Here is a 27,206-nt window from a genome sequence, read left to right as displayed (position 1 = left end):
CCTGGATGCCAGGCGACAGCCTGCACAGACTCATGCCAGCTCCCACAACCGCATACACTCCAGCTTCTAAGCAAGTCCTTAGTCCAGAGGAGCTTAGTTCTCAGTTCACGGAGTCCCTCCCGTCTCAGTACTTTTCCCTCAGTGCCCCGAAGCCAAAAGAAACACCAAACCGTCCTGCTTATTAAGTGGTTAGATCCAAACAACTTAAGTGCTTTTGTGTAGAGCTGTTTGAAAATACAAATTGAAAGAAAACATAATATTTGATTATATTTTTAATTAATCAGTGTCAGTGGGATATGCACACCTGTTGGGCACAGCCCCATTCTCGAATCTTGGAATCCCCTGGACACTGTCACCCTCAGTTCCTGCTCCCCACGGCTTTCTCTCAAACCACTGGAAACCGCTCTGCAAAGATATAGCAACTTTGAAAGGAATGTACTACAGTCTAATATTGAAACTGTAAAATACCTCAAACTCGTAGTTCCTGGGATGTCCAAGAACTGGTTCTCAAAGAGATATTTGTACCTTCATATTTATAGCAGCATTATTCACAATAGCTAAAACATGAAAGCAAGTCAAGTATCCATCAATGAATACGTGGACAAGGAAAATGTAGTATATATGTACCATGGAATATTATTCAGCCGTAAAAAGGAAGGCGATTATGATGTAGGCTACAACATGGATGGAACGTGAGGACATTATGGTTAGTCAAATAGCCACTCAGAGAAAGACAAATACTGCGTGATCCCACGATTCCATGAGGGCCTGGGGGTCGGGTGGGAAGTGAGAAGTTATTTTTTAATGGGTATGGACTTTCAGTTTTCCAAGATGAAAAGAATTCTGGAGCTGGTTGGTGGTGATGGTTGCACATTATAAATGTATTTACACTATCACTTAACTGTGCGCTTAAAAATGGTTAAGATGGTATATTTTATGTGTATCTTACCACAAAAAAAAAACAACACAGAAAAAAGAAAATAAAATAATACACATTAAAAACCCCAGAATGGGACTTCGGCTTTGGGTCATTCCATTTCCGCCATTCATCTGCTAACAGGTTATTTCCATCCCTTGGCTATTGTGGATAATTCGGTAATAAACAAGGGGACACAGATTTCTGTTTGAGATCATGATCCTTTGGATATATATCCGGAAGTGGGATTGCTGGGTCAAGAAAACCCTAGGGCAGTGTGACCTCCTTCTCCCCAGACAAAAGTTTGCTAAACCTTCATGGTACCAGTTTCTTTGCACAAAGACAACCTGTAAACATAGCAGGTCCCCGCTCAGCCAGTGTTGCCCATTGATTGAGCATCAATCACTTGAACCAGGAGGTCACGGTTCAATTCCCAGTCAGTGCCCAGGTTGCTGGCTCGATCCCCAGTGTGGGGCATGCAGGAGGCAGCCGATCAATGATTCTCTCTCATCATTGATGTTTCTATCCCTCGCTCCCTTTCCCTTCCTCTCTCTGAAATCAATAAAAACATTTAAAAAAACATAGTAGGTCCCCACCTGAATGGGAGGGTGGCTTCGTAAGAGCATGTCTAAAATGAGAGAGGCCAGCCCAGTGGTGTCACTGTGTTGTAGGTGGGGTGCCCAGTCCCTTAGGGTGCTTTCTGATTGGTGCATGCCTTCCTCCCCTTGGCTGTCCTGGCACCATAGGCTCCATGGCTGCCCCGCCCATCCCATCTGGGCTCTGTTGGTGTCCCTGTGTCTGTCCACCTCACTGAGCAGAGGGTTCTTCGAGAACAGACCTCCATCCTGTACCTGTGTCTCCCAGGGTTTGCTTTGACTGGAGCAGGTCCTCAGTTGCCACGTGGGATTGAATTGATTTGCGCAAGCAAAAATGGGGAAAATGGGCAAGTTCAAGTGTATCTGTTCCGTAGAATTCAGTGCAGGCACCAAAACAAAGCTTTGAGATAATTTATTGACTTGGAAGAGCAATCGCACATAACTACTACTTAAAAACAACAAGCAGAAAGGTGAGTACCAAAGTCCATCTTTGTTATAATCATAAACACGCGCCAGAGAAAAAACAAATGAAAAGAAAGTATACAAAAAAAAAAAAAAAACGTGCAGCGGTTGCCTATAGGCAGTGGGATTTGTGGGTGATTTTGATGTCTGAGTTTTTCCCCCTTTGCATTTTAAAGCATTTCTAGAAACAATTTTTGTTATTGGAAAAGGATTTTTAAGGAAATACAAATCTTAGAAACAGAGCTATGATAAATGGGAGGTGCTTGGTGAGCGGTGAAGTGTTAGAGACATTTAGGATAAATAAGTTTGAGTTTAGGGCCCTCTCAACCTCCTACATCAAGACAGAGTCCCCACCCCATGCTGCCTGTGGACAGTCTCCTGTCTTCCAGCGTCAACGCCATCAGCTCACACACTGGTCGTTTTTCTGATGATGGGCGCAAGGTGGGAGCCAGAGATCCAGAGGAAGAAAAGGAAGCCAGTCTCCTTTGGCCTGTTAGTAATTTCTGCCATAAAGCCATCAGAATCTCCTGCCCCAGCACCCGACTGACGGGGAAGGGAGATTCCAGAAATATTCAGAAAGAAAGGAATGGTCATGGGAATAATGACTCCCTCCCTTCTATGGCTGTTTCCACAAGTACACACATTACCCACACGGTCTGTGTGGAGACCACTGCCTGAACTGTTATTTGTGGATACAAAAATCATCCTTAAGGGAAGTTCCACTGCCAACATTAGTTTCCCAATCCTATTTCCCATTAGATCTCAAGTTCTTCCATCATAAGTTCTATGCTTCTCAGGGTTTCCAGGAGCCCAAACCCTGCAGTGGGGTGGGGGTTGCAGTGGAGGCAGCTGCTGGCTCCTGAATGGCTCCAGCCTCTGAGCCAGGTCAACGGTGGGAAATCACTATCTGCAAGTTCATTGGTGGTGGGGACAGAGGAGAGGGGATGCTCAGTGGCTTTGTTTACAAGTGTGAATGTTCACAAATCTGAAACCCTGTTTGGGCCCAAGCCCTGCACTGGCACCCTTTGTCTAGTCTTCTGGAATGTTCTCCAGTTCACTCATTCATTTCCAGGGAGAAGTTCATGGAGAAGACTCAAGCCCCAGAGGTGATTTAGTCTAGACCACCTCAACCCTAGGGACTGTCCGTCTTTCCACGCTGTGCCTATGGTCCAGGTTTGGTGGGGACAGCCCAGTTGCCTCCTCTCCACGAGCAGGCCTGCCAGGCCCCTCTTGCAGGGGCCTTAGTCAGAACCCATTAGAAAGCTCCTGCTCCGCGGTGGAGGGGGACATGGAGCTGGTCCTCTCCAGACTCTCGGTGCGGAGGAAGGGGAGCCATTTGGCCAGGGGCACGGCCAGACTGTGGAACAGCTGGCGCAGGTACTTGCGGAACCTCTCACCCACAAAGACATAGATGATGGGGTTGATGCAGCAGTGCGTGTAGGCGATCACCTCCGTCACCTGGATGGCCAGGTCAAGCTGCTTGCTCTGCTTACACTCATCGACCAAAAAGACGCCTTGAAAAGCAGAAATAAGTATAGTCAGGTTGTAGGGGGTCCAAAAGAGAAAGAAGAGGATCATGATGACAAAAATCAGGCGGACGGCTCTGGACTTCTTCTCATTGGGACGTCTGAGCAGAATCTTTATAATTCCTGTGTAGCAGACGATCATGATCACCAGGGGCAGAATCAGCCCCAGGAAGTTCAGTTTCAGAGCCTGGAACTGTTGCCACTGTTTTAGGTGTTGGTGAGGGAAATGAAGGCTGCAGGTGTAATGACTGATCTCTTTCTGGATCTTAGAAAAGTAGAAGCCCGGGACGGCAGCCAGGATGGCCAGGACCCAGGTGATGAGGCTGGTGATGATACCGAAGGTGACAGTCCGGGCCCGCAGAGAGAACACGGCATGGACAATGGCCAGGTACCTGTCGATGGTCAGCAGGATCATGAAAAAGATCTCACTGTACAGGCCTATGTAGTAAAGCCCCGACAGCAACTTACACGTGCCTTCGCTGAACCTCCAGGTATCCTTCAGATTGTAGTCAACCCAGAAGGGCAGCGTGAAGAGGAAGAGCAGGTCAGACACGGCCAGGTTGAGGAGGTAGATGCTGGTCATGCTCTTGAGCCTCTTGTACTGCATGAGGACCAGGACCACCAGGATGTTGCCAACAAGGCCAATGACAAATACTAGGGAGTACAAGGGGGGCAGCAGCTGAGACCCAAAAGCCCTCACCTCTCCTTTTTGGCATGGGGTTGAGTCCCCATAGTCATATTCTGTGGTCACATCATCGAACTTTGGAGTGGTTGACGTTTCCATGCTGGCTTCTCCCCTGGGTCCAGGAAGATGGTTTCTGTATTTACTTTGCTGTCAAAGGCAGCAGGCTATGGACAACAAAGACAAGGTAGTGATTATATGTCCTCAACCACTTGACAACTCCTGTGCACCACGCCCTGGGACCCAACGTTGAGCAAGGGGGACCTAGGTCCTCTCTGCCCTCGTGGAAACTACAGTTTAATGGAGGGGAAAGGGCTAGTAAACAACTGAGTGCACAAGTCATGAATTCAATTACTTTGGCAATGAGCATTGTGAAGGAAGAGTCTGATGGATGGAGAACCCAGACAAAGGGAGACCTCCCCACATTCTTCATCACTAATGCTTCCCTCATGTTTCCTATGCACTTGGCATTGGACTTGGTGTTAAACAAGCCTGGAGGGGCACCATTATTGTTCCCCATTTTAGAAGCGATGTCACAGAATTCCCAAGTGGTTAGGGCACATATCTGGTGAGAGTGAGAGCTGGAGCTCCAACCCGGTGCCCATCCCTGAAACCACTGCCTCCAATCACAGAGCAATGACCTTGCACTTTGGAGTCCACAGACGGACATGGGAAAGAAAACAGTCCTGGCTGAGAGTCAAAAACTAACCAATGGGTCTTCATGGCTTTTGGGGCTAAAAAGTTTCTCAGCTGGAGTGACATAGGGTGTGGGGAGCATGTGAAGATGTGTAGACGTTTGATCTTTTTTGGTTGTCACAAAGACTAGGGATGCTCCTGTCATTTGTTAGGCAGGGCCAAGGATGTGCTACAGGGCAGAAATTATCCCACCCAAACCCCAGTAGTGCTGCCATAGTGAAATTCTAGGAAGCCAACCCCGTCTCTTCATAGAAGGCATCGGGGACACCAGGGTGAGCTCAGCCTGGCCACCATTACACGGCCCTGATGGGGCACAGGCAGGTCTACAGTAAATGTAGGCCTCCCGTGAGAGCCGTAAGGATTCAGAGGAAAGCTCAGGCTGGGGGGAGTGAGGCAACCTGGCCAGAGAAGAGGAGCTTCTGAGGAGGAAGAGCTCAGAACAGCCTCAAGCCATGAGGTGTTACACAACAACCAGATGGATGCTGCAGTTCTGCTGAAATAAGCTTTTAAATATTTTTACCCAAGATTGCCTTGAAACAAGCAAAAACAAACATAAACAAAACGATAGCTTGCTATTACAGGACTCCTCAACCCCGGCTTTTTAACCCTACTTTTCAATTCTTTCTGACCACTTACTGAAGGCACCTCCCCAAAGGGAGCAGGGGCTTTGGTGTAACCGACCAGCTGTGTGACCCTGAAGAAGTTAATCTACCTCTCTGAGCCTCAGTTCCTCACCTGTAGTGTGGGAAAGTAACAGTTACCTTGAAGGGCTACTGTAAGGTAAAGTATGAGAAAAGCCACCCTGGCACTTACTAGGACCTTAGTAAGTATTAGGGGACTTCTTTCCCTGTGGCCTGTTGCCACCAGAAGTGTCCCAGGCTGCAATCCTATTCTGGCTGATGTCCCCCTACCCCCACCCTCTCTGTAGTAATTCTGTTTGACAATGATGAACACAACAGCCCCTCCCATATGAACTGTGCTTTGAAATTTTCAATATGTTGCCGCCAATCTGAATTGCTTCGACTTAAACACCAGTCAATAAAGTAGGTGGCACTTATATTTGTTAGGTCTGATCAAATAATCGAATCTATATCCCCTCCCTGGGAAACTGACCTTTAGATCATTTCGAAACTGACATTTCCTTTCACTTAGACCACATTCCATGTGCTAAGACCAGTAACTTTCCCCTCCGGACTTGCCCAGGATCCGGACCTGCACAGAGAATTCCCTGCCAAAAAAGCCCGCCTAGAGTCCTTTAAGATCTCTGACTCCCCATCCCTAGGTGCTGATGCCATCTGGGGGCTCAGCCCATCTGGTTTCCAGATGAACTAATAAATTTATAATTATTTACCACTTTCGGCCTTGTGCATACCTCCTTCAGTGACCCTAACATTTGGTGCCAGGAGGATTCCCTGGGGAATGGGAGCCATTGCCCCGGCTTTGGTCACCCCAAGTTTGCTCCTCAGAGAGAGGTAGGCAGTGGCAGCTCGTCCTGGGCTTACTTCCAAATTCTACTAGAGTGACATGATCATTGGACTCAGTTAAGGGGCCTCCTTCCTTATGGTTCCTCCCAAACCAGACAATGAGGACACCAGATCGGGAACCTCTCCTTCCCACTGCTGACCCTCCACCCCACACCGGCTAATCTTCTCTAGGTGAGCGAATATTTTCCTCATCTCGAGTCTTCTGTCCACTTACTCTCACTGGCTTTGCAAAAGTCTCTCTTCTCGAAAGTCCTAGAGCTAGGCCAGAAGACTCCTTGGCCGTACAGCCTCAGGTCCTTCTAAACTGGGGATGCCCCATCTGGAGGGTCACCCTTGTTTCTCCTGGTGATTTGTATAGTGGTAGGGATGTCTGCCCTAAATAGTCACCTTTGGACTTATGGTCTGTCACTCACCCTTCCTCTCTCATGGGCCACACTAATTCTCCTTATCATGGGGAACACTCCCTCCGCATCCCCTAAAATGACCTCTCTTGGCTATCTCCTTAAAAATCTTGACCACCTTAAACTCACGGAGCAGATCAGGCCCAAGCGCCTCATTTTCTTTTGTAACACAACCGCCTCATCGTCCCTTTGACAGAGAGCTTTGAAGGAAAAAAATTCAGTGCCAAAAAATCCGTGAGGAGGGAAATGTTAGAGAGCCTCCCAGAGCAAGGACGATGGGCCAGTACAGAAACTCACCAGGGCAGAAAGCTCTGGACAGAACTGGGAAAACAAGAACCTCGCCCCCAGGGTAACCTATCCTCCCCTTCCTATCACTAGTCAGGCAGTTTGGACCCCTGACCTTTTCCTCCCTAAAAATAACATCTAAGCCTCAGTTGTATTTCTGCTCCAGGCCCAGAAAAGCAGCAAAACCAGACAAGTGACACTGTGGCAGCCTCAGGACCAGCTTTTACCTCCCAAGTCACTCAACAGGTTTCCTCAGCCTTGGGTATCACATATAAACTCCACCCGGCATCCTAATCAAACACTGACTGTAATTAATGATCTGGCATGTGCTAGAGATTTTTTTTTTCTACATTCCTTCTTAACAGGAGACAGAGTTCTACTCAAAACAGGGACGATCAACTGGACAGGAACCTGTACTCTAGTCTCTCTCTCACCCAACGAGACGTAGCCCCTAATAATTAGTCTTACCTGTCCCAGTAACCCATCATATCCAACACAAAAGGGCAGTGCAAATAATCGCTCTCCCCATAACCCACGGTATCTCAGCAGGTGCTGGAACTGGCATAGGGGGCTTAACCACTGCTCGATCATATTTTGAACTCCTGTCTCAGGACCTACAAGAAAGCCTAGATGACATTGCCAAAAACTTAGTTCAAATTCAGGATCAGATAGATTCACTAGCAGCTGTCACCCTCCAAAATCGGAGCAGACTACACCTCCTAACCACATCTCTTTCTTGAAGAAGAATGCTGTTTTTACGTCAATTAGTCTGGCCTAGTCAGGGATGCCATCCAAAAACTAACAGAAAGGGCCACAAAGATTAGAGGTCAGTCAACTTCACGGGACTACTGGCTAAAAAATATAAATTGGTGTACCTGGCTACTTCCCTTCATAGGACCATTAACATTCCTCTTCCTCATCCATGTTTTTGACCCCTGTATTCTGTACTATTTTTCATCTTTCCTTTAGGACCCCCTTTGAGCCTTTGCCAACCAGTCTCTCGGGAAATCATGCTGCGGCAACCCCTCACTCCAACCAAAAGGCATCTGTACAGTGTTCCAGTCGACTGCTATCAAAGTCCATCCCCTTTTGATCTCAATGTCCCCTCTCAGCGGAAAATAACTATGGAAGAAATGACATCCGTCCCTATTCCATAAATCAAAAAGGCTGGAATGTTAGGTCTGATAAAATAATCGAATTGATACTCTTCCCCTGGGAAACTGACCTTTAGATCATTTTGAAACCGACATTCCCTTTCGCTTAGACCACATTCTATTTGCTAAAACCAGTAACTTTCCCCTCTGGACTTGCCCAGGATCCAGACCCACCCAGAGAATTCCATGCTAAAAAAGCCCATCTAGAGTCCTTTAAAATCTCTGACTCCCCGTCCCTGAGTCAGGGATGTTACCTGGGGGCTCAGACCATCTGGTTTCCAGATGACCTAATAAATTTACAATTCTTTACCACCTTCGGCCTCATGCGTTCCTCCTTCGGTGACCCTAATAATATCAGAATCCCCATCTTCAATCTGGAATCTCTAGTGCTCTTCCTTCTACACTGCTTAATGAATGCTTCCTTCTTGCTTAGAAATTTATACTTCTGCAGTGACCATTGGAAATTAACGCAGATGGGGGGGGGGCGGTATTGGGCACCCCAGCTTGGGGGCTGTTATTTCCTGCCAAATCCATTCCTCTGGCTCACTCCTCCACCTTTGGACTTGCCCTTTGATTAAATAATTAGCCCTCTTTCTGGAGAAACCCAGGCTGGCAGTCACTAACAAAGCTGTGTAGACAATTTCTGATTTCTGCTGCCACTGCCAGTGCTGGCAGATCAGCTCAACAGTCAGCATTTCGGGGCCCAGTGGGTTTACAGCGGAAGCAACAAGCACTTTGGAAGCACAAAGAGCAACTAGTGCAAGACTGACCCCATGAGCCCAGTTTTGGGGGGGAATTTTGGTCAAGGCGAAGGCACGTTGAGCCAGCATTGTCAGATACTATTTAAACAGAGTCATCTCCATACCCCCAACCTCCAACTCCCTGTTTTCCCAACTTGTGGGCACCATGTAGTAACTCCAGGACACACTGCTCCCTGAAAGGGTTAAAGAGAATAAAACGGGGCAGAGGAAACTTATTGTGCTTAGCAGATATCTTGCAAGAAGTTTGCAGCCTTGAGCACCGTATAGCTTAGATAACCAGAGGACACCTGGCAATGGAAGACTGAAGGACCGGACCCTTACGCCAACAGAAACTGCCTGCAGCCAGCAATAGCTGACAAAAGCCTTCCTTCAGTCGAGGCTGACTCCTTTTTTCGGATTCAGCCCACCTGCACCCAGACGCCTGAAATAAAAGTTCTTTTGATACATGATGGCTTCATGTCATAAGTGCTCAACCCCGGCCCACTCCAAACCTTTCACTCCCAAAGGGAGATGGGCTGGGGTGGGGCCTTGGAGGAGAAACCAAGGACCCTGTTGCCATCCAACCTACAGCCATGTCTTAGCTGTAAAAGTCTGCCCCAAGCTCATTACACAGTGGTCATTTCTGGCCCTGGAGCCAGGAACCTTTCAATGCCATTATCCTCCTACCTGGGAATTGATGAGTCTCTGAGCAGAGAAAGGGCAGTCTGTGAGGGTAAAGACACCAGGCCTGGTGGTGTGCAGCTGGCTTATCCTGGCTCACAAGAACCAACTGCTTGCATGTCCTCCCAACTCCACATTCAGCATTGAGTAGCTTGAAATCAACCGTAGTGGGAATATTTACACGTGGAAATTGGCAAGACTAGAAATCAAGGCTCTTTTCAGGAGAACCCATTATGAAATATTTAGCAGCACATCACCCCTCCCCCCACCTCCGCCCCCCAGTCTCAATAGCCAAGAGTTGTCCTGCTAGTCAGAGTGGGGACTAAAAAGTCAATGAGTGGCACACAGCCTGGTGGCAGGTTTTGCAAACTTCTGGGAACTTCTAACTCTGGAAATCTGAGACCCTCCAGACACGGAGGAACAGTTGAAGTAGATACCTCCAAGCAGCCTCCATGCCCCTCTATCTTCGGAACAAACTTCTGCTGCCTCTTTGTTAGTAAAACAGAATAGATGCATCCCAAGAAGTCATCTGGCCAACTCCCTGCCTTCAGGTGGGTGAAATTCTACCTCCTTCAAGCTCAGCCCACCGTCTGACTTTGAGGATCCCTGGTTCTAGTCTTCTTAAGAAGTTGGTTCACTACCAGAGCGTCCTTGCACCTACAGAGGCTTTTCTAATTCCTACCTCCCTCTTGCTACAATGACTTCATACAACATGTATGGCTTTCATGTACACGGGGGAAACTTGGCAAGTAATTTCCTCTTGACTAGCCTTCCACAGAAAGTGCCCCTTGTCCCTTAATACTGGGCTGACTTTTTAAATCAGTAGCCAACAACCTATCATTCAAGAAAGCTTCCCTTATTTAGCAAAAATGAAAACCTATTTTATGTATGAGTACCCAGTCTTATAAATCCACCCACTCTCGGTATGGCTACACAATTCACTGCCTTACAAGTGCATCAACAGGCTACTCAGACATCTGCCTGGTCCTCGAAGAATCCCTCCCCCGCTCCCCTTTGTGGAGATAGACAGAGAAAGCAATGATCCCCTGCAACGTGAGCAGGACCACAGTCCTGCCCAGCTGCCTGCATGTATTCAGATCAGATTGCCCTACACAGAAACTGACAAGACAGAAAAGACAGGTGCCACTTACTCTGGCGTCAAGGGATTTTGTCCACGAAGTCTTTGTTCCTAGAGCTTTCAGAGTCTCTGTTTGCAAGGTTCAAGGTCCTGATAGAGTAGGAAGTCCTTAGCTTCCTATGTAATGATGGAGATAGGATTCTGGGGTGCTCAGGTGTTCAGAATAAGAAAGGGAAAAAGTTCTTCTTTTTGTAGAGTTGGGTGTCCATGAATGGCCACAATGCCCACCGGTGGCCAGTTCCTGGAGCTGAGTTCACTCAAAGGATTTTTTTTTTTTTTGGTCACTTGACTGCACTTCTCCCGGGAGAGCTCTGTCTTAAGGGGATTGGGTAGGGTGGAGTGGGGTGGAGTTGAGTTGGGCGAGGGAGGGGCAACGAGGTGTTCCCAGAACTTGTGGAGCAATTGAGGCCTGAAAATGGAGGGATAGGCAGATGCAGGGCGTGGAGTTCCTGTGGTCAGTGAGTAGCCTCTTTTTTAAAAAAAAAAAATAAATAAATAAAGACTGTAAGTGGGCGGATTTAAACCGGAACACTGACTGAGTCCTCTGTTCCTCAAAATGACCTGGCGACTAGAGAGGCAGCAGCTTCTCTTTGGCGCCCCCTACATTCTGCACTTCTGACTGCTCTCTGTCCCTCTCTTCTCCCCAGCTTGCCCCCTCCCCCACCACCACCCTCAAAGCCCCCCAGCGTTGATTTTACCTCGAGGAGACGCCAGCCTGAAGTGAATACAGGTCTGTAGGATAGAGTTCGGCCACCTCTTCTGAGTCCGGGCTCCTGTTTCTCGCAATGGTCCAACACAGGCCAAGTTCAAATCCCAGCTCTCCGCTTGAGACATGGGCAGATCACTAGCCTTTCTAAGTCTTGGTTCTCCCGCCATCAAATGAGAATATTGAATGCTGAGGCTCATAGGAGGATGCACGAGGTCTTCTTGTGTGAAAAATGCCAGGGGCACGAGGGAAAATGTCTGATAAGTGATGCTTATCACGATTCTCTCCACAGCTACCAATACCTGCTCTGTGCTGGAGTCTATCTCAGTTTCCATCTGCTTTTCTGTCCCCGTTAGCCTTTCTCACAGTCCGCCCCAAAGTGCCATGCAGAAACATAAACCTGAACGTGCTTTGAAAATGCTCAGTTTTTCAAGGCTCAGTTTCCTCATCTGTAAAAATGAAGACTTTATTTTTTTTCCTATTTACTTTATTTCAAATTAATTTAAATTGGCTAATTAAAGTTTTTTTTTTTTTTAAACTTTACTTGTCCTAGGTGATGGACAGTAAATGACATTAATTAAATTTTTGCAATTAGTTTTTGAGTAACTTTACATAAACTTTGTCGGGGAGGCAAAAACACAAACTATTTAGCTTTCTATATGAGGCCTAATGTATTTAATTACAGTTTTCCAGGTGTTTGAAGGAAACCTCTATTTATTTCCTTCCAGAGTGATTTCCAGGCCATGCTTAAAGAATTTCAATTAAAAAGAATCTTTGTTTTTCTTTTATACCAAGCAACAGATATGGTTGCTTTTTGAATGTTCTAAAAATGAAGATTTTAGATGAGGTGCCCCAGTGTCCCCTTCCTGGGAACATCCTATGAGACTGCTGGGTTGGGTCTTCCCTCTTTGAAAGCCTGTCCACAGATAGATGGTGAAAGAGAGAGGTAAAAAGGTAACAGAGCCCTAACTGGTTTGGCTCAGTGGATAGAGCGTCGGCCTGCAGACTGAAGAGTACCAGGTTGGATTCCGGTCAAGGGCATGCCCCTTGGTTGCGGGCACATCCCCAGTAGGGGGTGTGCAGGAGGCAGCTGATCGATGTTTTTCTCTCATCGATGTTTCTAACTCTCTATTCCCTCTCCCTTCCTCTCTGTTAAAAATCAATAAAATATTAAAAAAAAAAAAAGGTAACAGATTAACAATGATGGCCATCGGCCTGGAACTTGCCACCTTTGTGCAGAAAGCAGGGTGTATGTGGAGGGGTGCACGTCAGTGATGGGCCTCTGAAATCAGACAGTCCTTTATTTACATCCTAGGCCAGTGACAGCGAACCTATGACACATGTGTCAGAGGTGACATGCAAACTCATTTTTTTGGTTGCTTTTTCTTTGTTAAATGGCATTTAAATATATAAAATAAATATCAAAAATATAAATCTTTGTTTTACTATGGTTGCAAATATCAAAAAATTTCTAGATGTGACACGGCACCAGAGTTAAGTTAGGGTTTTTCAAAATGCTGACATGCCGAGCTCAAAAGGTTCGCCATCACTGTCCTGGGCCTACCTTTTACTGCCTGTGGGCATGCTAATTAGGCTCCTAAGTGTCTCATTCCTCTTCTGTGAAGCAAAGTTAACATGGATCGACTGGAATGCTCAGACGCTGCTGGTGGAAGTCTGAATTGGTACAACCACTTGGAAAGCTGTCTAGTGGTAGGTCAAGTGAGACCTGTGCCTTTACCTATCCAGACACTCCACCAATGTGCGAGAGGCCGGCCCTGCTGGCTACAGAGATCCTTCCAATAACCTCCTGAGAGAAAGATTAGTGGAAGGAGTTGTTGGCTTGAGCCCAACCTTCCTGTCCTAGGGTGGCCCCAAGACCCTGCCCCCAGGAGCTGGGACAGGATGGGTCTAATTAAAGGAAGCTGTGCACTCGTTCCTGCTGCTCTGGCAATTACTTCCTCTCACACACTCAAGGCTGGGGTTGACCTGAGCTCTCCTGCAAGAAACTTCTGGCCCTTTCATAACTTCTGAAGGTTCTTTGTTTTTCACGTGCTGCTATGTTCTAATCTGACTGCTGCTTGCTTTGTCCTGGCTGTTGTTTTCGTTGTTTCCTCCTGAAAGATTTCTGCTTTAGTTGATGTGACATTGAGAATCTGGAAGATTGGAGGGTAATAGTTTTGGGGTCAGGTTGCTCCATATAACTTAGTATACCTGTGAGCTGAGGAGCATGAGTAGCCTGAAAGCAGCACCAACAATAACTTGTCCATCTTGGGAAGGACCAGGACAGAACAAGCCCCTGTAGACCTCAGGGAAAATGGTTCAGGTCCTGCATTCACATTTGGTCACAATGTCATCCTCATCTTCAGCTGAAGGACAGCAGGGACCTGTCCTTCTGACAGCTGTACAGTGCAGGTGGAAAAGAGCACCTGAGAAGTCGTCTCAGCTCTGCCCGTCACTCTCTTGGTGGCTTTTGCCAAGTCCTTGCTGAATCTCCGTTTCCTCGTCTATCACACAAGGTAGCAAGAGCATCCCTGCCGACCTCCTGGGGCAGCTGTGGAGACCCCTGTCAAAATGAGAGAATGGGCCAGAGAGCAGTTTGCAACTGTGTCTTGACGGCCACGCAGGAGGCCAGCATCTCCCAGAGTTCTCCGAAGGAACCCCAGTTCTGAGGGATGTTAATGGGTGTTATTTGGAGAAGAACTTTTTTCAATGTTAAGAATAGGTTTGGGACGTTCTGGGTTAACAGAATATAAATCGGTTCTTCACTGCAGGACTTCTCAGAGACTTGCGTGTACTCTGAATCTCTGTGAGTGTTTCCCAAACAGTGTAGGAGAGAAGCATAATGCCATTGCTCGTAGAGGGTGTTGTGTGGCAGATTAGAGAACACAACAGTCCCTCCATTAAGGACACAGGCATCATCTTGACAGTGATCACGTTAATGCTTGGATCATAAGAGACATCGTCTACAGTCTTTACAGATGGTTTAAAATTGTAATGGAGTCTGTATTGAAAAAAAGGAAGGGTAAAAACTGGGCTGAATTAAAAAAAAAGAGAGAGACATCAAATACATTGGCTAGATTCGTTAGTTTAACCAGTGATAGCTAAAGAGGAGCCACAACATGAAAGACACTGAGCCTCTTGATACCAAAAATGACCCAGGAGAAAGCTTCGGGCACGTGGGAAAAACCTGAGCGAGATCCCCGGAGTCACCTCACGGCCTGCCAGAGTCTACAAACTCCTGAGTCATATTCCTATCAGGAATCGTATGTGGTTGTGTTTATCCTCACGTGAAGTAACCCCCGTTTTAACTTTTTCTAAAGCTGAATTTCTGAATGAAATGGGCTACCAAGACAGCCCCCCTTCTGGGAGACCCTCCTAACACCGTTCTTGTTCAAGGGGCTAGAAATCAGACCCTTGTAACCTCTCCACCCAGGGATGCCTCATATAACCCATGGCAAAGGCCAATTTTCTAATAACATAAAATAACTAAGAACTTCTTAGCTTCTCTTTTTCAGACCAGAAGCTTCCAGTTCCTCTACCTCTTCTCTGACAGGGGTTCTGCTGACACAGCTGGTTGAGTGCTGGCTGCTAAGCCCCCTCCAGTTGCAGCCCCAGGATGCCCAGATGCCCTTCTGGCAGAATGTCTGTCCTTTCTTCCTATCTTTTCCGCATCATTTGAAGCATATAGCACAGTCCGTCCTACCTAGCAGCTGTTCATAAACATGTGGTGAATTTCATTGACTTGTCCACTTAGCCGTTTCATCAAAAATGGCACCAAACATGGTCAGAGCTCTTCTCACAAATGTAGGGTGAGCACCAGCTCTGTGCCCAGCACCGTGCTAAGTCCCCTGCACACATCCGCACAGAAGCAGGCACTGGGCTCGGCCCTGTGAAGCTTATGCCATATGCTACTCTACCCACATCATGCTTGCTTGGCCCTTTTGCACATTTATCCAGTTGGCTCCATAGCACCCCTGTGATGTGGTCATTATTTCCAGTTTACAGGTGAGACCGCTGAGGTCCAGGTAGACTATATGATTAACCCAAGGTCATGCAGCTGTAGGTACTACAACTGAAACTCGAACTCCAGTTTTCTTGGGTTGTGAAACCTTGTGCTACAACCTGCCTCATTGAAATAGCCTATTGAGCTCAGCAGAACAATTAAGTTATCCTCTAGTCCAGTGGTCGGCAAATTGCGGCCCCTTGAGTGTGGCTCTTCCACAAAATACCACGTGCGGGCGCGCACGTACAGTGCAATTGAAACTTCGTGGCCACACTGAAGGGGCCAAAGAGCTGCATGTGGCTCGCGAGCCGCGGTTTGCCGACCACATCTCTAGTCAACATTCTTCCTGCACAGGGAAATTCCAATCTTGTTTCATTATCCGGCTTCTCCATGGGTTAAAGCAATAATTATTCGAGAATCATCACCCCTGCCCAGCTGGTGTTGCTCAGTGGTTGAGCATCAACCTATGAACCAGGAAGTCACGGTTTGGTTCCCGATTAGGGTGCATGTCTGGGTTGCAGGCTTGATCCCCAGTGTGGGGCATGCAGGAGGCAGCCGATCAAGGATTCCCTGTCATCATTGATGTTTCTCTCTCTCCCCCTCTCCCTTTCTCTCTGAAATCAATACAAATATATTTTTTTTAAAAAAAGAATTATCACCCCTTCCTCAAAAATGAGCAATGCCAAGCAAATGCAGAACCCCTAAGAACCCTTTAGGAACTGTTCAACATCAGCAGCATTCTTGTTAAGGATTACTCAACTGAGTGTGCGATATTGATCATTGAAAACAAGAACTGCACCAAACTTGATATCTTTCTGAAAACTTGCAAAACCAGAGACAGTAGCCTGTTCAGAAAAGGAAGTTGGGTTGTTTCCCACCTTCCTAACTCAGAACAGATGGTACCGCCAGTTCATCAGTGGCGAGACCTAAGCTGTCACTGGACGCCTAAAGGACTTTGCTAAATTAGCAGGTACCACTTGTCTTCTTTTTATTTCATTTGGGGGAGGATTTACTAAATGCAAAAGAAGCTGTTTATTTAAAAGAGACTTCCAGGTAGAGTGTCAGGTTTCTAGGAAAGAGGAGATGGAGCGAGGGGCCTAGGTGGGTGGAAGCGATACCTCCCAGGAGTGCCCTTGAATGAGGGAGACAGAGGGGAGGAAGATCCAGTTTAGTAAGTAGCATGGGGCCGAAGTGGGAGAGTGTGTTATAAAATATGTCCATTATCTTCTTGCTTTCTCCCATTTCCCTGTCTTTCTCCCACTCACAGCAAGATACGTTTGTCCCTTCCACTCATCCTAACTCAGCCTTTTATGCCTGTTCGGTCACTATACCCATAACTGTGCCCATGTTGCCTTCCCTAAGGCTTTCCTAAATTCTCAACTAATTGAGAAGCTGACTGACCACTCCACGAGGGTTACACTTACTAGTTTTGTGTTTATTGATACTGACTTGTAAGAAAGCTTGTTTCACGTTTTCATTGAAAATCCACTCTGAGTCAGACTATTAGATGAATCAGTGGACTGATCTGGTGTCTTTTTGTCTGAATCTACAAGGTTGACGGCTTTGCCTGGACCTGTGTTAAAGGGTGGGTAGGGATAGAAATCTTTTCTAATCTAGGAAAACTTGGATTGGCTGGAGATGGAAATTAAGTGTTATTTGATGAGTGTTTGGGGGGAGAAAGGCGGGAATATGGTGTCTTTAGCATATGGAAGCAATAGGAGTTGGAACACATTTGCAGCTCTTGTCAGAGGTGGTGATGATAACATTGAACCATGCAGGCTGAGTTTACTTCTGCTGGGGAAAGAAAGCACTGTATGACTCAATAAGAGAAAAACAGATATAGCCAGTGGAATAAAAAGGGTAGAGGGCACAAACAGATAATTCATAGAAAAGGAAATACGCGTGACTAATAATTACAGTTTAAAAAGAAATTAAATAAATGTTACAACAATAATGACATCCCTGTGGCCATATAATTGGCAAAATAATTATGTTCTTTTTAAACCTTCTCTGTGTTGATGGATGCTTGCTCAAAAGGGTATCATCACCTACTGGTGCCAAGAGTAAATATACTGTTACACACTTTCTGGGAGCAAGTTGGCAAAATGCATCAAGAGCCTTAGCAATATGGACTGCAAGTAGAAATGGTGCTTTGGGAAATCTACGTTAAGGAAATAACAAAAAATGCAGGCAAATATGTTTATTGCAGCATTTTTTATAAAAGTGCACATTGGAAACAATCATTCATCAATAAGACAATGATTAAATAATCACAAATATCTATACAATATGTTGCAATCATTACAAATTATATTTTCTAATAACTTTCAACCACATGGAACTAGATGCAGGATATAAAATTTAAACTATCAGAATATAAAATAATTCACAAGGGTGATATCAATGACAATACACATGATACCTAACAAAGAGACAGTGGTTCTCTCTCCGTGGCACAGGCGGGGGTGGAAGGACCAGGGGCCAGGAAGCTGAACCCTCTGATCATGCTGAACACCCCCAGCCACAGCCAGCACCTTGCTCCCTCTCCTCCCCAAGTGCCATTTCTGCAGGGTGGATGCCCCTGGCTCCTTCGCTCATCTTCACTGGGTAGGGTTTCCTCTTGACTACATTTCAATTGGGCAATGTTTGCATTAAATGTCTTGCCTCGGATCTAGCACAGTGCTCTGGATACAATCTTGGACCACTTTAAAAACCCCATCACCTGCTAATCTGTAATTCTAGGTGACCATAAGGTTAGCTTCTGATGAGGTTTTTGAAAAAACTCCCTGCATGTAAACTTGGATCACATTAAGAGAAGTGTTGTATGCAAATCATGGAAAGTGACCATTTACACAGCATCCTAAACTGGTTAAAAGTAAGTCTCCAGTCTGGGTGGTTGTGCATCAGCTCCAGCCAAGATCAAAAAGGAGAAGCAAGCCACTAACATTTCCAAGCAAAAATCAAATGCTTTATCTAGCATAGCCTCCACCTCAGGTTTCTTAGGTCTCCGCTGTGGTTTCAAGTTCTGATGAGTACTAATAAGCCCTTTGTCAAGTAATTTGCCTAGGGTTTCAACCCAATTACCTTCGGTATTTGCTAAGTCTTCCAGTGGTCACTGCTTCTAAGCACTAGCCTTCAGTTACAATTTAATTGTAAGGAAATATAGAAAAGTTTCCAATTTTACAACTTTAAAAATGACCATCCACTTTCCTGCCACCACTATTTTTACTTTTTGTCCATTGCCTTTTATATGTACATATAGCTCCATGCTGTGATCTCAACTTAGGCACCGTCCTTTCTCTCCATTTTTCATGAACATTTGTCTGTGTTTCTACCTGGTCTCAGAACTGCTTATAATGACTGCATAATAAATACTCTATTGTGTAAATGGACTACAGTTTGTTCAGCATATCCTTCATGTGTCCAGCATTTAGACCATTTCCATTTCTTTGTCTCTTTCTATAATGAAAATGATGCCACAACGGACACCTTTATGCACAATGGCGTTTTCCCTTTTAGGGTAAATTCCTAAGAGATGAACTACTAGGAATTTCTTTCAATCAAAGAAAGCTTGATGGTTCTTGTTATATATAAGATTTCTAAAACTTATTAAATGCTGACTTGGTGCTCCAGGTTCCTGGGAGCAACCTTTAGTGTCATCATTAAAATTTGTTTTTTTTTGTGATCATTAAAATGGCATTTAAACCTAAATATATTTTCTAAAGAAGTGCCTCCAAATACTAGATGATTATACTCAATTCAGCTTTGCAAAATTCATTAAAATTTAAACCTATGACTACAAGACGATGCTTGTCAACACGGAGAGGTATTTGCTAAATATTCCACACTGAAAAGGGAGGCTGCCTATATATTGTTAGGATGAACTACCCCCAATCTCTTCTGCTCAGACATGTTTCTGAAATATACATTGTTATAAGCCTTTTCTCATAGCTTGAGGAAGACAGCTGGCATCTGCAAGATAAGAGCTCCTCTCCACCTGACTGACCTGTGCACTCTCCTCCCTTCCCTCCCCTCCATCCTTCTGCTTGACCATCTGGCGCACTCACACCCTGACCCTATGTTGCATACTTCTACCCTACATAAGAGAACCTAACCATCCCCTTGGGGCTGACATCCACACACAATGGTTTATTGTGAGAGAATGCAATAATACAACGTTCCTTACTTGGCTCCTGTCCTTGCAGAACATTTTGGTGCCCAAACCACGGGCCTGTGGGAACCCCCAACACCTAACTGCCGGCTTCTCCAGACCACACCGTCCACTCAAATTTCTGATAAGCATCATTTCCCTTGACCCTCTGATTTGCCAGCTTTTGCCTCACCAAAGTCCTCACATGCAAGGCAGGAGGGTCCACTCCGCCAGGGCCAGATCCCTGGTGACCCTGTGTTGGTGGGACGCCCTAACATAGCAATCTTCCGCTTCTCTCTGGTTGGGACGCCTTCCCTTCAGACTTCTCACCTCCAGGATAAACTTCTTAGTCACCTATCCCCTTCTCCACCACACCAACCCATTATGGGGAACCAGCACCCCTTTGGGTTTCCTCTTATGGGATCTTAACCTCAAAGCCAATATCAGGCCCAAAGGGCTCATTTTCTACTGCAACACGGCTTGGCCCCAACATGATAATGAGGTCTCTTCGCCTGCCTCCTGTGGGCAGGGACCTAACATATATATTTCTTTGGACCTGGCTGGACAGGAATGTGGGGAGGAGGCTCCTCTCCTTCTGCCTCCAGGAATCATGAGAAAAGAGACAATGGTCATGGGAGGAAGCCATCACACCTGTGGTTCCCTATCTTTCCCAGCCAGGCTTTGACCGGAGTTGCTGTGTGCGGAGGACTCTGATAAATTGGGGGGAACCCTAAGAGGGTGTCTCCCTGCAACTCACCTCTTTGCCCACATGGGATAGCAGTTAAGTAGGAGGTCAGGCGGCAAAAAAATCTAGTCTGCCCTCTTGAGAGTTCCTGGTTTGTAGGAGGTCTGGGTGCCTGTCCATTCTGAAGGGGCACAGGACCTGAGCCAGGACCCTGGTGGGATGTGGCATTGACAGAGGGGTCTCGGTTCCAGCCAGAGCTAAGGGAACACTTTCACCTGGAGGAGGTCACAGTGTCCAAGGAAGACCATGGATCATGATGCCATTAGCTATAAACCATTGCAGCACATGCCAGCAAAAAGCTCAGGGTTGGGACGAGGTTGCCTCAACCCTGTATTTTAAAAATATATTTTTTATTGATTTCAGAGAGGAAGGGAGAGGGAGAGAGAGATTGAAACATCGATGGTGAGAGAGAAACATTGATCGGCTGCTTCCTGCACACCCCAGACTGAGGATTGAGCCTGCAAACCAGGCATGTGCCCTGACTGGGAAATGAACTGTGACCTCCTGATTCATAGGTCGACGCTCATCCACTGAGCCATGCCAGCCGGGCACCACTGCCATTTTAGAAAGGACCAATGAGAGAAGACACGAAACTAAAATTATGAGCGGGCAACAACTTTAGGTTTTACTAATTTCTCTATATGTTGCCAGGCAAAGTTTAAACCACTTTGACTCCAATTTGTGAATTCTGTTTTTGGCTCCCCAGCGAGTGCAAAGCTGGTAACAGAGATCCGAATAGTTTTGGACACTACAGACAGAGGCTTCATTTGCATCGCACAGTGGAGCTGTACAAAGAGCAATTTTAGTGAACCAGCTAAAGCAGCATCATCTCATTTTTTGGGGGGAAAGTGTATACCCATGTGTACACATCACAGGGAGAAATGTTAATATTAGTGCTAAACTCAGCATGATGAGATTTGGGGTGCTTTTCAACTTTCATTTTTTGCTTTCCTTTATTGTTGATGTTTGTTTCTTTACTATTGTTGTCTTATTTTTCTGAAATGTAAAAAGCCATTTTTAAAAGCCTAATTCAAACCTCCTATTTCAGATTTAAGTATTCATTTTCACTAGGACTGTGCAGACAGATGAAAAGCGCATCTAACTACATGAAGCCAGTTTTCATATTTCTGACCCCATGTGACTAGTAATTCTGGACTCTTGACTCTCTAGAAGCTGCTTGTGCGCTCCCCTATGTGTTGCACTCTAGCGCCCCCTAAAGGTTCCCCAATGTTAGCTCACCGATCATGTTGATTTTATGGAAGTGACATGTGATTTAAAGACATGTGATTTGTTCAAGTTGAACAAAACTTCAGGAAATTTTTTAAATTGTCTTGTTTTTAGATCAGTCTGGGAGAGAAGGGAAGGAAATACAAAGAATGAATGCTGAATAGAGGTTACTACACCTTTGCTGTCTGGAGCGGGCAGCTCTACTCCTTTGACATTAAAGCAGAGAGGGACGCTCTCTGTGGTTGTAAATGCACAACACATAGAAGGATGTGGGGTTTTTCTCAGCTGCTGTGGATTATGCCATTAGGAATAAGACTGCTGCTAAGATCAGATCAATCGGCCATTCCTCCGTGTTCCAGCTGGAAAACCTGCCTGTGCCACTGATGTACTGGGACAGAGCCATGCAAACAGGTCCACAGAGCCCCATTTCCCTAATTTCATCTGCAATGGCTTCTCGTTGCCTTTCTTTCACTTCTGCTTCTTTCCCATGTTACAGCTGTTCTGAGTTTCACATGCGGTCTCATGTGCACTGTCTCATCTGGTCCTTACCACAACCTCAAGCAGTATCATGATCCTTATTTCGGAGATGAGCTAATGAGGCTCAGAGGTGAGGGCTTGTCCCAGGCCTGCAGCTGGTGAGAGGAAGGGTCAGGATCGGCTGCTGTGCCTCCCACCCACACAGAACCCTGGCAGGGCAGATCTTTGGGGGCTCAGTGCTCTGTCAGGGAGCAAAGACAAGTCCTGGCCATTGACTCCAGTTGTTGCTTTTCTAGGACTTGCCTGGAGAAACACCCACTGACTTAAACATTCATGTCTTTCCCCATCCTCTGCACGGAGAGGATTGAGTCATCAGAATTTCCTCTGAGGCAATAGTGCAGGGATTGACTGTGCTTCCTAGGGCTCCCTCCTTGTCTGGCTTTCCTCTTTCTCTGGTGAAGTCTGTAATTATAAGAAAAGCAGGCACTGACCCTGGGGATCCTGATCTTAAAAATATCAAATCTGATAAGGAATCCATCCCATTGGCCTACATGACAGGCTTGTCTCAGGATTATGAGGAGCAGAAAGGGGGTAAATTAACTTAGGTTAATACTGCTTATAGCTGTAATTGTTATAATAGTTAGTAATAAATCTAATAGCTACATCATCAAAAGTTAAACTTAAAAATCACTGCACTTGACTCTAGTGATAATAAAATTGGTCATAGATACTCAAGATCTAGTCTGAACTTAAAAATATATGTATATTTTTTAAAATAGATTTTTATTGATTTCAGAGAGGAAGGGAGAGGGAGAGAAAGACACATCAGTGATGAGAGTCATTGATTGGCTGCCTCCTGTACACTCCCTGCTGGGAATTGAGCCCAAAACCTGGGCATATGCCTGGACTGGGAATAGAACTATGACCTCCTGGTTCATAGGTCAATGCTCAACCACGGAACCACACCAGCTGGGCAAAAAAAAATTTTTTTGATCCTCATTCTAGGACACACTTTCATTGATTTTTAGAGAGAGAGGAAGGGAGAGCGAAACATCCATGTGAGAGAGAAACATCAATTGGTTTCCTCCTGTATGCACCTCAACAAGAGGAAACCTGGGTATGTGCCCTGTCTGGGAATCGAACCCATAACCTGAATGAGACGACACTCCAACCAACTGAGCCACACCAGCCACGGCTAGCCTGAACTTTTGTATTCAGAGAGTTTGGGGTAAATAACTAAATTTCGTCAAATTTCAATTTCCCCATGAGCTATGGTGACCAGCACGTTATCATGAGGCCAGGGAGAGAGGTCATTTTTTGTAATAACAGTAATCACTATTATTATTAAAAGCATTTAGTTTTTAAATAGGTAAGATGATTTTGAAAGTCATATATAAACCTCGAAACATAAAATGCAAACTATCTTAAAAGTGACAGCAATAGGAATAATGATGATATTATTGTTATTGTCATTGTTTTCCAGCCTGTATTCTCCTGTTTTGTACTTCTTTCAAATGCTTTCAGAAATCAACATCCCCAGTCTTCACCGCCACCCACAGCCTTTCTGTCTCCTTTCTCATTGCGGTCATGCTGACTTTCCAATCTTCCATCTGGCACTGCTGACTCCTCCCTCATAGCAGCTCTGATGGACACACTGAAGTACCTCTGCACACACAGGTTGTTTATCACATGTGGTTTTGTTGGGTAAGTAACAAACCAACTGGGATTCAGAAACAGTGGTCGTGCCTAATTGTGGGGTTGTTTCTGCTTCTTCTACCGCAGGGACCAGAGACATGGCAACCACAATAGTCTGGCCTGAGATGGAGGGAGAGACCACCTTCTACGAGTATGGGCTCTCCACACCATGTGTCAAAGCCGACGTCCAAGTGCTGGGGACCCAGCTGCTGCCCCCACTCTACGCTCTGGTGTTCGGGGTCGGGTTGCTGGGCAACGTGATGGTGGTGGTGATCCTCACAAAGTACAGGCGCCTTTGCATTCTGACCAACATCTACCTGCTCAACCTGGCCATCTGCGACTTGCTCTTCCTCTTCACGCTGCCCTTCTGGATCCACTACCTGAAGTGGAATGAGTGGGTTTTTGGCCACTGTATGTGCAAGTTGCTCTCGGGGCTTTACTGCATCGGCTTGTACGGGGAGATCTTTTTCATCATCCTGCTGACCTTAGACAGGTATCTGGCCATCGTCCATGCCGTGTTTGCCCTGCGAACCCGGACGGTCACTATCGGCATCATAAGCAGTGTCATCACGTGGGCCCTGGCGGGGCTGGTGGCCCTCCCTGAATTCATCTTCCATAAGGCCCAGGAGCAGTCCGGAATGCTGTTCTGTAGTTCCCTGTACCCCGAGGACGAGGAGGACGCCTGGAAGCATTTCTATGCGGTGAGGATGAACCTCTTGAGCCTGGCTCTGCCCCTGCTCATTATGGTGGTCTGCTACTCCGGAATCATCAAGACGCTGATGAGATGCCCCAGCAGGAAAAAGCACAAAGCCATTCGGCTCATTTTCATCATCATGGTGGTCTTCTTCCTCTTCTGGGCCCCCTACAACCTGGTGGTCCTTCTCTCCGCTTTTCAAGAGATCTTCTTCGACATCAGCTGCGTGCGGAGCAACCAGCTGGACGTGGCCTTGCAGGTGACGGAGGTGATCTCCTACACGCACTGCTGCGTCAACCCCGTCATCTACGCCTTCGTCGGGGAGAGGTTCCGGAAGCACCTGCGCCACTTCTTCCACAGGCAGGTGGTGGTGCGCCTGGGCAAATGCCACCTCTTCCTTCCCGGGGAGAAACTGGAAAGAACCAGCTCTGTGTCCCCGTCAACAGGGGAGCAGGAACTCTCTGCTGTATTTTAGGTCAGATGCAGGAAACTGCCTCAAGAAGATGCGCTGGGCACATGAAGCAGATGCATTGGAGCCAACGACATCCGTGCTTTGAACTTCCGGTGCAACACTGAAAAAGCTCTTGAAGACATTAAAAATATAGACACAATGGTTGTGGTATATCCATGCACCACGCAGTCATTACCAGAGGCCAATGGCTGGCCAATTTACTTCCTGTCAACCCTGAAAAGCAGAGCTTTGCTTGTGAAGAGTTAACATACATTTTAACGCACGTGTTAGAGAGTTAGGATATGCAGCTACAAACAGGCAAAGCTTTGTATATTTTAAATCTTCACTTCAGCCAGCTACTGGCATGAATGAAACGTATTTCACAAAATACAATAAATCCATTATGTTACTTCTTAAGGTGCCTAGCTCTTTCCTTGCTTGATAAAAAGGCTCTGTTTGTTTTTGTTTTTGTTTTGTTTTGTTTTTTACAGTTTATGGCTATGTACTCTCAAACAACATAATGGTATGCCACACCTGCTCTGACTATTCTTAATACTGAGTTGATTTTCTATTGGAATTTTCAGTATAGAGAATAAAGGGCCTGCTCATAGACACTTCTTAGCCCTCAAATGTACAGACACTGTACTCCTAAATGCCTGTCTCACTGCTCATTCAACCACTGTGTGTGAGGTGATATAGACAGGATGCACTACCATAGCTTTCAGCTAAGGGAAGGATGCAAAATATATAAGAAAACACAATCCTTGCCTCCAGGAAACCTTTCATTAAGTAGGGGTGTAAGACAGAAACAAATAACCCCAGTGCAAAGAGGAACACACTCAATGCTATGCCTGGTCCAGGAAGGGGGAGTCTGAGAGAGGAAGACTTCATGGAGGAAGTGGCTTTTGAGCAGGTTTATGAAGGAGGAACAGGATTGGAAAGGGAGAGGATTTGGGAGGCACCTTAAGCCAACGAAATGCCCAATACAAAGATGAGAGGGGAGAGCACGAACATGTGTGGATGGAAGGGTGGGCCTGGTGGGCCGGGAAGGGTCATGAATTTCAGGCAAAGCATCTTGGGCTTTGTTGGGAAGGCAAGGGGAGCTAGTAAAAGGTTCTGAGAAAATTATCAACCTGGTGCCTTAGGAAGATAAAGAAGGTCATACACAGAGGATGGAGGGGAGGCCACAGAACCATGCAGGAGATAAGTTAGGGGACAAGTGCAAGTGTGGAGGCAACGAAAGCCCAACAGCTGGGAAGAGAGGTGGCAGGAGCACCCAGAGAAGAACTTGGCCAAGAGACAGCATGATGTTAGAGCACCAGGAGTGATATATGGTTGATTGAAGAAAATCAAAGGCCAAGATCATATGTAAGAGAGAGACTTTCATTGAGAAGTAGTGTCTGCCCTTAGGTAATTACAGTGCCAGATAAAGGTGCTTGTTTATATGCTCCCCTGGTCCCTGAAGGCTTTTAGAGGCTTTGTGACCCACACAAATTGCCCACAATCAAATCATGACTTCAGGGTGCTCCACTGTGCTCCCCAGCCCAGCACATCTGCACCATCCAGTGTGCTCACTACCAGCAAGGGCAGCTATGAGCACTTGAAATATGGCTAGTGTGTTTGAGGAACTGAAATTTTAATTTTTATTCATTTTTAATTGACTTTTTAGAGAGAGGAAGGGAGAAGGAGGGGGGAGGGAGGAAAGAAAGGATGGGGGGGGAGAGAGAGAGAGAGAGAGAGAGAGAAAGAGAGAGAGAGAGAGAGAGAGAGAGAAACATCGGTGTGAGAGTGAAACATCAATCAGTTGCCTCTGGCACACCCCTACTGGGGATTGAGCCCACAACCCAAGCATGTCCCTGACCAGAAATAGAACTGGCAACCTTTTGGTGCACAGGACAACGCCCAACCAACTGAGCCACACCAGCCAGGGGAGTTTCTATTCAATTTTAACAATCACGTGAAGCTAGTGGCTGCTGCATGTGGTAAGTAGCGCAGCACTATTCCCTTCAAATTTGCCTCTTCACCTCTACTCTACCTACACATCCAGCGTCCTATAGTCAGCACACACATGCCTTGAACACTCTGCCACAGACCAGGAGGAATGCCGGTAATGCAAACAAAATCAAACAGGACCCATTTCTAGAAAACTCACTCATTGTTCAGTGGAAGAGACCCATCTGACTCAAATGGCCATGATGAAATGTGACAGGCGACCCAGGGACCCTGCTGCAGAAAGCAGAATGAAGGCATTTCACAAAGGACACAGAGAGAGTGACATTCTGCTTAGGTTGGGTTCC

General features: G+C 46.2%; 2 protein-coding genes across 2 annotated transcripts; one reads left to right on the top strand and one right to left on the bottom strand.

Annotated features, from left to right (window-relative positions):
* Window positions 1–1,908: 1,908 nt before the first annotated feature.
* On the bottom strand, window positions 1,909–11,052 carry CCR1 (C-C motif chemokine receptor 1). Its single transcript, XM_081106227.1, has 2 exons — window positions 10,775–11,052; window positions 1,909–4,349 (listed from the first exon to the last, which is right to left on the bottom strand). The coding sequence occupies exon 2, from the start codon at window positions 4,282–4,284 to the stop codon at window positions 3,220–3,222; it is 1,065 nt and encodes a 354-aa protein (XP_080962353.1). The 5' UTR covers window positions 4,285–4,349; window positions 10,775–11,052; the 3' UTR covers window positions 1,909–3,219.
* A 12,810-nt stretch (window positions 11,053–23,862) lies between these two features.
* Window positions 23,863–24,933, top strand: CCR3 (C-C motif chemokine receptor 3; the record flags this gene model as incomplete). The annotated part of the gene is made up of 1 exon (XM_081106241.1): window positions 23,863–24,933. One exon carries the CDS (start codon window positions 23,863–23,865, stop codon window positions 24,931–24,933), a length of 1,071 nt encoding a protein of 356 aa, XP_080962367.1.
* Between the last annotated feature and the right edge of the window lie 2,273 nt (window positions 24,934–27,206).

Source organism: Myotis nattereri (assembly GCF_964212035.1).
Source record: "Myotis nattereri genome assembly, chromosome: 14".
Taxonomy (NCBI): Eukaryota; Metazoa; Chordata; class Mammalia; order Chiroptera; family Vespertilionidae; genus Myotis; species Myotis nattereri.
The sequence above is the reverse complement of the archived record's forward strand: the minus strand, read 5'-3'. Positions and strand labels throughout refer to the sequence as shown.

Excerpts from the sequence above, each read along its gene's own strand:
- CCR1 (XM_081106227.1), bottom strand. The coding sequence starts at position 4,284 with ATGGAAACGTCAACCACTCCAAAGTTCGATGATGTGACCACAGAATAT.